Source organism: Crinia signifera, chromosome 4 (assembly GCF_055691185.1).
Source record: "Crinia signifera chromosome 4, ASM5569118v1, whole genome shotgun sequence".
Classification (NCBI taxonomy): Eukaryota; Metazoa; Chordata; class Amphibia; order Anura; family Myobatrachidae; genus Crinia; species Crinia signifera.
In genome coordinates, this window is record NC_139220.1 from 8,930,001 (window position 1) to 8,940,336 (window position 10,336).

The 10,336-nt window shown below is 48.8% G+C and overlaps 1 protein-coding gene across 3 annotated transcripts in view; it reads left to right on the top strand.

Moving 5' to 3' along the window:
• The window catches only part of SLC6A13 (solute carrier family 6 member 13), a 32,756-nt gene extending 22,750 nt beyond the window's left edge, over positions 1 to 10,006 (top strand). Inside the window, exons 8-15 of one of the 3 annotated variants that reach the window (XM_083180986.1) lie at positions 2,023 to 2,126; positions 3,076 to 3,200; positions 3,751 to 3,863; positions 4,025 to 4,162; positions 6,932 to 7,034; positions 7,846 to 7,946; positions 8,062 to 8,232; positions 9,390 to 10,005. In XM_083180986.1, coding sequence (XP_083037112.1) covers positions 2,023 to 2,126; positions 3,076 to 3,200; positions 3,751 to 3,863; positions 4,025 to 4,162; positions 6,932 to 7,034; positions 7,846 to 7,946; positions 8,062 to 8,232; positions 9,390 to 9,497 — 963 coding nt within the window. In that variant the 3' untranslated portion in view covers positions 9,498 to 10,005. Of the gene's footprint in view, positions 1 to 2,022; positions 2,127 to 3,075; positions 3,201 to 3,750; positions 3,864 to 4,024; positions 4,163 to 6,931; positions 7,035 to 7,845; positions 7,947 to 8,061; positions 8,233 to 9,389 lie in introns of all 3 variants that reach the window. The other 2 variants (XM_083180987.1, XM_083180984.1) reach the window with 2 other exon arrangements.
• The last annotated feature ends 330 nt before the right edge of the window (positions 10,007 to 10,336 follow it).

A 10,336-nucleotide genomic window follows, 5' to 3' on the forward strand; every position in this document is an offset into this window, starting at 1 on the left:
TGTGCGTTTCTGTTTATACAGTAACATGGAGGATATGCCGTTATTTCTGGAGCCTGGTGGTGGCCACACGTGGGGTGTAGCCTCATATATTGGGATGTTTTATCTACAGTGACATTTATATATTGCATCATAGTACTCTTCCAGAATGAAGGGGGAGATGTATCAATCATTGGAGATATATAAGGACCAGTCAATCGGCTCCTATATTGTGAAACACAGCCTGTAACATGGCAGTTAGGAGTTGATTGGCATCAGGTCATCAGGCCCGGACCAGTTCTGGGAGATAGACCAGTTCTGGGAGATAGACCAGTTCTGGGAGATAGACCAGCCACCTTGAAGCATCTAGCCTAGGTTTCCTAACCGGCCATCAGACCCAGGCCAGTTCTGGGGTAAAGACCAGCCACCTTGAAGCATCTAGCCTAGGTTTCCTAATTGTTCATCAGACCCGGACCAGTTCTGGGGTAAAGACCAGCCACCTTGAAGAATCTAGCCTAAGTTTCCTAACCGGCCATCAGACCCAGACCAATTCTGGGAGATAGACCAGCCACCATGAAGCATTTAGCCTAGGTTTCCTAACCGGCCATAAGACCCAGACCAGTTCTGGGATATAGACCAGCCACCTTGAAGCATCTAGCCTAGGTTTCCTGATCCGTCATCAGACCCGGACCAGTTCTGGGAGATAGACCAGCCACCTTGAAGCATCTAGTTTAGGTTTCCTAACAATCCAACAGACCCAGACCAGTTCTGGGGTAAAGACCAGCCACCTTGAAGAATCTAGCCTAGGTTTCCTAACCGACCATCAGACCCAGACCCGTTCCGGGGGATATACCAGCCACCTTGAAGCATTTAGCCTAGGTTTCCTAACCGGCCATAAGACCCAGATCAGTTCTGGGAGATAGACTAGCCACCTTGAAGCATCTAGCACAGGTTTCCTAACCGGCCATCAGACCCAGACCAGTTCCGGGGGACAGACCAGTCACCTTGGAGCATCTAGCCTAGGTTTCCTAACCAACCATCAGACCCAGACCAGTTCTGGGATATAGACCAGCCACCTTGAAGCATCTAGCCTAGGTTTCCTGATCCGTCATCAGACCCGGACCAGTTCTGGGAGATAGACCAGCCACCTTGAAGCATCTAGTTTAGGTTTCCTAACAAGCCAACAGACCCAGACCAGTTCTGGGAGATAGACCAGCCACCTTGAAGAATCTAGCCTAGGTTTCCTAACCGACCATCAAACCCAGACCCGTTCCGGGGGATATACCAGCCACCTTGAAGCATCTAGCATAGGTTTCCTAACCGGCCATCAGACCCAGACCAGTTCCGGGGGACAGACCAGTCACCTTGGAGCATCTAGCCTAGGTTTCCTAACCAACCATCAGACCCAGACCAGTTCTGGGATATAGACCAGTCACCTTGAAGCATCTAGCCTAGGTTTCCTGATCCGTCATCAGACCCGGACCAGTTCTGGGAGATAGACCAGCCACCTTGAAGCATCTAGTTTAGGTTTCCTAACAAGCCAACAGACCCAGACCAGTTCTGGGAGATAGACCAGCCACCTTGAAGAATCTAGCCTAGGTTTCCTAACCGACCATCAGACCCAGACCCTTTCCGGGGGATATACCAGCCACCTTGAAGCATCTAGCATAGGTTTCCTAACCAACCATCAGACCCAGACCAGTTCCGGGAGATAAACCAGCCTCCTTGAAGCATCTAGCCTATATTATCCAATAGGTCCTCAGACTCAGACCAGTTCCGGGGGACAGACCAGCCACCTTGAAGCATTAAGGCTCACCTTTTCTATATTGCTCCTAGCATAGAACCCTCGGGCCACATAGAGGCCTCAATGAAGAGCGATAGAAAGATATTGGCACCATTAGCAGCATGATTCTATGGCAGCGTTCCTGGGGCGTTGTTCTTAGCCTGTATGTGTGCATGATTGATGTAGGTTTTGGGCATAAGGATGAGACCGGCTCTGTTACCAACTGATCTCATATTTGCCATTCATCAGACTCTCCTCGGCAGGTCTGGATGGATGCTGGGACGCAGATCTTCTTCTCTTACGCCATTTGCCTGGGGTGTTTGACCGCTTTGGGGAGCTACAACAAGTACAACAACAACTGCTACAGGTACACATTTGGTGATACAACATGTATACGGCTATTTTATAGGAGGCTGGAGTCAGCATTGCCAAGTGGAGTGGTCAGCAATGTTGGGTGAAATGGTCATAAGTGTCATGTGGTGGGGATATCAGTGTAGGTGGAGTGACAGAAGGAGGAGTCAACAGTGACAGAGGAATTGGCCAGAGAATAACATTTTATTCCTTATTCCTGTAATGGTTCCCATTCCATTAATGGTTTGTTGTCCAAGCAAAGCACCCAGTGTAGACGGCCAACGTCTCCCCCTGAAACATATTTTTATTGTTTTTTATTTTCTTATTACTATTTGTCTGGCTAGCCTAGAAGTTCACCACTATCGGCATATGGTCATTAGCAGTACTATTTTTCTGAAAAATAGGTCCAGGAACTCCGGTTCTGCGGGTGGGTCAATGAAATAAAGAGAGAGAAAGAGATGCATATATTGTATTTGGGAACGTAGGCACTCAAAGGTGACTTTAAAATAAAACTTATCTTATGGAAAGTCAATTTTGGCCCAGAACAGGTTCAGGAACCTAGTTCCTGATATTGTCATATTTAATAAGAGGATCGGGAACTGAGATCCTCCTGAAAAATAGCCCTGGTCATTAGAAATGAATTGATTGTCATCAAAACAATACTTTGCTTCAATCACAATCCAGAAATAAAAAATGGCCACCCAACTGACCCCCTCCCGCACCCATCCAATATCCATTTGGCATAGGCTGTCCAGCTATGGTAAATTTAGCCTGTTAAGGGCAAATCCCATAATAAAAGACATGGGCTTATGATTACAATAATTTAAGGATGTAGACTGGTAGCTGTATACAGTATATATATTATACATATATAGATCATACACAAATAGGTGGAAAGGAATAAGATAATACTCGCCGCATGCCACGGACTAATCTGGTGCCATCTTATTTCCCCCTCTTGGCAGAGACTGCATCGCTCTATGCTTCCTCAATAGTGGCACCAGTTTTGTGGCTGGTTTCGCCATCTTCTCCATCCTGGGATTTATGGCAGAAGAACAAGGGGTGCTGATCTCTGAAGTGGCAGAATCGGGTGAGTATTAGCCCAACATACTTGCCACTTATTCCTCAATAAATACGTGTACGGCTTGCACCCCCTCCCGATCCTGTACATTGTAGTAGATCATCTTCCTTCTCCTTAGAATACACTTCTAGATTTTCAAGGTAGAAGATGAATGTCTCTCCAAGCCCTATAGTCCATTACTCTAAACTGTTCTAGAACTTGTGTACTCCTGCAACTGAATATAGTATATGTAATAATATATCAAACCGATCAATACCATTCTATTTCTATACATTATACTCCAAGCAAACTGGCTTCAGTCTATGATCTTGTCTACACTCCCATTGTCCACCCAAAGACATTTTGTAATGAGCCACTTCAGCTTAGGTTGCTAGTTCTAGCATGAAGTTCTCCTAGCTTGGAACAGATCATCCAGCTGGTCCAGAGAAGCTCTGTTTATATCTTGCCAAGGCAGTGATCCTGGGAAGGTCTCCATGTATGAAAGGCAGAACAATAGGCAGATGCCTTCATGATGGGTCTAATGATAAGATGCTCTTCTAAGATGATTGTTGGTCTCCAGGTCCAGGACTGGCCTTCATCGCATACCCCAGAGCTGTGTCCATGATGCCGTTCTCACCGCTCTGGGCCTGTTTCTTCTTCATCATGGTGATTCTCCTGGGTCTGGACAGTCAGGTATTATATATGTCATTTCATGGCTACATATTTTTTTTTTATAAAAGAACATTGCATACTCTTGTATATAGTTACTGGAGCATAAATGCAATCACTTCATCAGGTACATGCTTCGTTCACACTCAATTCTTATTTGTCCTCTCTCTGTGATGCGGCCTTAGTTTGTCTGCGTGGAGAGCCTGGTCACCTCCCTGGTGGACATGTATCCGAGCACCTTCCGCAAGAAGAATCGCAGAGAGCTGCTAATCCTGGTGGTCTGTATCTTCTCCTTCCTCATCGGGCTTGTCATGCTAACCGAGGTAGGTGAAGGTGGACAGCTTCATGCACTAGGCCTAGGTTGTGTGCAGGTAGTCCATTTTAAAAGATAATCCAGTTAGTGCACCCTCTGAAAACAATGATATTACCTCTATCTACGTTAGTCCAGTAACACACCAGCTGGCTAGTCCTGTAACACACCTGCACGCTAGTCCTGTAACACACCTGCACACTAGTCCTGTAACACACCTGCATGCTAGCCCTGTAACACACCTGCACGCTAGTCCTGTAACACACCTGCACGCTAGTCCTGTAACACACCTGCACACTAGTCCTGTAACACACCTGCACGCTAGTCCTGTAACACACCTGCACCCTAGTCCTGTAACACACCTGCACGCTAGTCCTGTAACACACCTGCACACTAGCCCTGTAACACACCGTTTTGCTAGCCCTGTAACACACCTGCACGCTAGCCCTGTAACACACCTGTACGCTAGTCCTGTAACACACCTGCACGCTAGTCCTGTAACACACCTGCACGCTATTCCTGTAACACACCTGCACGCTATTCCTGTAACACACCTGCACGCTAGTCCTGTAACACACCTGCACGCTAGCCCTGTAACACACCTGCACGCTAGTCATGTAACACACCTGCAGGCTAGACCTGTAACACACCTGCACGCTAGTCCTGTAACACACCTACCTGCTAGTGATGCAACACACCGGCTCGCTACCCCTGTAACACACCAACGTGCTATCCTTGTAATTCACCTGCACTCTAGTCCTGTAACACACCTGTGCGCAAGTCCTGTAACACACCTGCACGCTAGTCCTGTAACACACCTGCACGCTAGTCCTGTAATACACCTGCACGCTAGTCCTGTAACACACCTGCACGCTAGTCCTGTAACACACCTGCACGCTAGTCCTGTAACACACCTGCACGCTATCCCTGTAACACACCTGCACGCTATCCCTGTAACACACCAGCACGCTAGTCCTGTAACACACCTACACTCTAGTCCTGTAACACACCTGCGCGCTAGTCCTGTAACACACCTGCGCGCTAGCCCTGTAACACACCTGCACGCTAGCCCTGTAACACACCTGCACGCTATCCCTGTAACACACCAGCACGCTAGTCCTGTAACACACCTGCACTCTAGTCCTGTAACACACCTGCGCGCTAGTCCTGTAACACACCTGCGCGCTAGCCCTGTAACACACCTGCACGCTAGTCCTGTAACACACCTGCACGCTAGTCCTGTAACACACCTGCACGCTAGTCCTGTAACACACCTGCGCGCTAGCCCTGTAACACACCTGCACGCTAGTCCTGTAACACACCTGCACGCTAGTCCTGTAACACACCTGCACGCTAGTCCTGTAACACACCTGCACGCTAACCCTGTAACACACCTGTACGCTAGTCCTGTAACACACCTGCACGCTAGTCCTGTAACACACCTGCACGCTATTCCTGTAACACACCTGCACGCTATTCCTGTAACACACCTGCACGCTAGTCCTGTAACACACCTGCACGCTAGCCCTGTAACACACCTGCACGCTAGTCATGTAACACACCTGCAGGCTAGACCTGTAACACACCTGCACGCTAGTCCTGTAACACACCTACCTGCTAGTGATGCAACACACCGGCTCGCTACCCCTGTAACACACCAACGTGCTATCCTTGTAATTCACCTGCACTCTAGTCCTGTAACACACCTGTGCGCAAGTCCTGTAACACACCTGCACGCTAGTCCTGTAACACACCTGCACGCTAGTCCTGTAATACACCTGCACGCTAGTCCTGTAATACACCTGCACGCTAGTCCTGTAACACACCTGTGCGCAAGTCCTGTAACACACCTGCACGCTAGTCCTGTAACACACCTGCACGCTAGTCCTGTAACACACCTGCACGCTAGTCCTGTAATACACCTGCACGCTAGTCCTGTAACACACCTGCACGCTAGTCCTGTAACACACCTGCACGCTAGTCCTGTAACACACCTGCACGCTATCCCTGTAACACACCTGCACGCTATCCCTGTAACACACCAGCACGCTAGTCCTGTAACACACCTACACTCTAGTCCTGTAACACACCTGCGCGCTAGTCCTGTAACACACCTGCGCGCTAGCCCTGTAACACACCTGCACGCTAGCCCTGTAACACACCTGCACGCTATCCCTGTAACACACCAGCACGCTAGTCCTGTAACACACCTGCACTCTAGTCCTGTAACACACCTGCGCGCTAGTCCTGTAACACACCTGCGCGCTAGCCCTGTAACACACCTGCACGCTAGTCCTGTAACACACCTGCACGCTAGTCCTGTAACACACCTGCACGCTAGTCCTGTAACACACCTGCGCGCTAGCCCTGTAACACACCTGCACGCTAGTCCTGTAACACACCTGCACGCTAGTCCTGTAACACACCTGCACGCTAGTCCTGTAACACACCTGCACGCTAACCCTGTAACACACCATCACGCTAGTCCTGTAACACACCAGCATGCTATCCCTGTAACACACCAGCACGCTAGTCCTGTAACACACCTGCACTCTATCCCTGTAACACACCTGCGCGCTATCCCTGTAACACACCAGCACGCTAGTCCTGTAACACACCTGCACGCTATCCCTGTAACTCACCTGCGCGCTATCCCTGTAACACAAAATGATTATAATAATAAATCCTGCAGCATATAGTCATGTTCCCCAGTGCGTGGCGCTGTGAATCCCTTGGGGCTCTTGGCAAATAAAATATAATAACAATGTTCTCCCCTGCGCAGGGCGGCATGTACGTGTTCCAGCTGTTTGACTATTATGCTGCTAGTGGGATGTGTCTGCTGTTTGTCGCCATCTTTGAGACGCTCTGCATCGGTTGGGTATACGGTGAGTATTTTGCCCATTCCCCCCCCTCTGTCCAGCGAACTGTCTGTTCGCCCTGGGTATGCACATGTGCTGAAATGCACATGCGCACAGCGACACCATCGGTCCCTTTGCGACGCCATCGGTCAGGGCTGGTCGCAGGTGCACGCTCCCGTCGCCCCGTACACATGGGGATATAGTCGCTCAGTGACCATATCACCAGCGATTCATGCTGAAATCGCCCCTTGTGTATGGGGCTTGATTCGTGACTCCTTCTGCTCATGCATCGCATGACCCCACAGGGGTCATTGGGAGGGGTCCAATTGGATCCTGCTAAAAGGAAAATGCTGAAAGAAGCCCTTAGTATCGATTGCCATCGGTACCTTCTTTATCAATGTTAAACCCAATTTGTCTGGGGAGTTTGACTGGGGTGGTACACCTGTCATACTGTAACGCAGGTGTCCTCAGGCGAGCTCAGGGAGGACAGAAACTTCCCGTGGAGCAGAAGGGCAAACTTCATTCCAAACTATGGAATGGAGGACCATCAATGGTTTCACCCACCAGTAGTCATGCCTAATCCTTCACAGACTGGCCAATCAGAACAAGACTTGGTAGGTGCAATGTGTACAATTGCATACCAGAGTTTGGTGTGTCCAAAAGTGTCCAGACCTCAGAAAACGGCATTTTCGGGGGTTTGACCACAAAATACCATTTGATGCATCCGCCCCGGAGCCGCACCCTGTATGACCCCCTAAATCTACCTGTGTTTTCACCTAAAATACAGTCCTGAATGTGGTTTGAGGACAGAGATAATGACACCTTTTTCCATCCACAGGTGCAGATAACTTCTATGACAATGTGGAACATATGATCGGATACAGACCTCTGCCCATCATCAAGTATTGCTGGCTGTTTGTCACGCCTGCCGTGTGCCTGGTGAGAGGGGGGTATTAGCAATCATATGGGGGGGGACGTAGCGGCTGAAGGCTTCATAGGGGTACTGGAAGTCTGGAAGTCTGAGATGGAAGCCTCACCACCTCCTTTCTTGCAGGCCACCTTCATCTTCTCGCTGGTGAAGTACACTCCTCTTCAGTATAACAAGCGCTATACTTACCCATGGTGGGGGGATGCTGTCGGCTGGCTACTGGCGCTGTCTTCCATGGTGTGCACCCCCCTTTGGGTGTGGTACAAGGTGTCAACAATTAAAGGACCAATCACTGAGGTAACGTTACCACAGGCCTCAGAGAACCCACTGATGACGGCTATCACAAACCAGACTTGGTTGGCTTTGTCGTACCATTGGTTTCCTGCAATTGCTTGGGTACAAGTTACGGGGTATCTTGGAGAATGGTGGAAATGGGGGGGGGGGGGCAGTTAATAGCAATTTTCTTACACATATTAGGGCTGATTCTGGTTCACTCGAAGTGAACCGAGATTGGCCCCAGCCCTGATGGTCGGTGATTGCGCATTCCTGGCAGGCACTAACCCTGACTGTGAACGGACGCGGCAATTTGCAAAATTGCCGGGCCGTTCGCATGGAGCGGTGTGGGCTGGGGGCATGTGGCGGCAGGCTTGGGTGTCGCCCATGGGAACGGCCAATGTTTCATGGGCATCTTCCATGGAAACGCTGAACGTACACATGCTAATGCGTTTGTGACGCACATGCGGGGGGCGGACAGCTGACAAAACCGCATCTCAGCTGCTTGCCCAATTCCCTGAAATCTACACGCATATGTACGAGGGGTCTGGACAACCCTTACATATACGAGCGCCTTCACATCATTCGATGGTCGGATGGTCAAAAGATGAGGGAGGTTCACACTGGCATGCAAACACAGAAAGAACCAAGAACACTAGTGAGAAAGTTCCGTTGCCATAGGTTACGGACAGATAAATTAACCCTTTGATTGACAAGTGACTGTCAAAACAGGTGTGAAAATTGCCAAGCAAACATTTGTATCCATCAGAAGGACCTGTAATGTTACCTTATGTAGTAAATATAGGGCCAAATGTAATAATCTGTGAGAATCAGAAAGATTTTGGGAGAGTTTTACCATTTATTTTTTTTAAATGCCAATCATTTACACAGCAAATCCAGGTTCAAATAGCCATGTAATTGATATGGGAAAACTCTCCCAAAATCTCCTACTACCTGATTCTCTCACCCTATAACATTTGGCCCATAATCTTTTTTCACACAACATTTTTTATTTGAATCTATATAACAAATGTGAGCGGCGTTGGCAATTTTTAGCAGATATTTTGCTCATCTCTCACAGAGATTTTGGCACCCAAAGGGTTAAGAGTGTTGTCACTTAATGTGACTCCTGCCAGCCTCACATGCCCCCAAAATGTGACTACGATCTTTGTATTCTCCAGAGATTCCGTCAGCTGATCTGCCCGGACCCAGACCTGCCTCAGAAACCTTTACGAGACCAACAGATGCAGCCAACAGCCGTAACCCAGCTGGAGGAATCTCTGTGCTAGGACAATGCATGCTGTACCCATGCCCACAGTGTACTCCGCCTCTGGGCACAGTGACATACATACGGTGGGGTGCGGTGATGTGTGTCATGTTTACACGCGAACATGAGCTACGTGTGCTGGGTACATACACAGCTGTGCTTCTCTGGATACTGGTCACATCTCGAGGATATTTGCGCAGTCTGGGACTGACCGGCGAAACGCGCACAGTGTTGTAGGACTTTATACATTCTATTAATTACCTTTATTGCATTTCATGTTACAACCCATTCTATAGCGGAGGAACCATTCACCTGGACCTTTGTGGATCTGAGGGGCGACTGGAGTCTCAGTACCTGTAACATTCCTACCTGCGTATGTTGCTATATATATGATAAATAAAATGTATAATGTACAGAAAGTGGGGCCAGTTGTATTGTAAAAGCAGCACTGCCACTTACAGAAAAGATGTTATGAAATGTCTCTCCCCCTGGGGGACCAGCATATGCTGCTGCAATTCAGGGGGTCCTCTACTTGTAACCAAGGGAGGTGGGGCTTTGGGAAAGGACCTATCAGAAGCCACAACCCCTTGTCATTGGTCCTTCCAATCACACTCCCCCAACCTCGACAGCGAAGAAATACAATTGCCGGTTCTGTACCACAACTATGTTGGGTCTGTGACCATGGTTCTGCCGATTTTATTCAGTGCACTGTACATCATGACGATATATCTATGAGTGCACTGCAGAATAGGGTGTGGTCGTCAGGATGCCAGTGTTCAATATACCGACTCTGGCATCCCGTCTGTTGTCAGAAAACTGCATCGGAATCTCAAATAAAGATTGGGACGCCGGAACACAGAC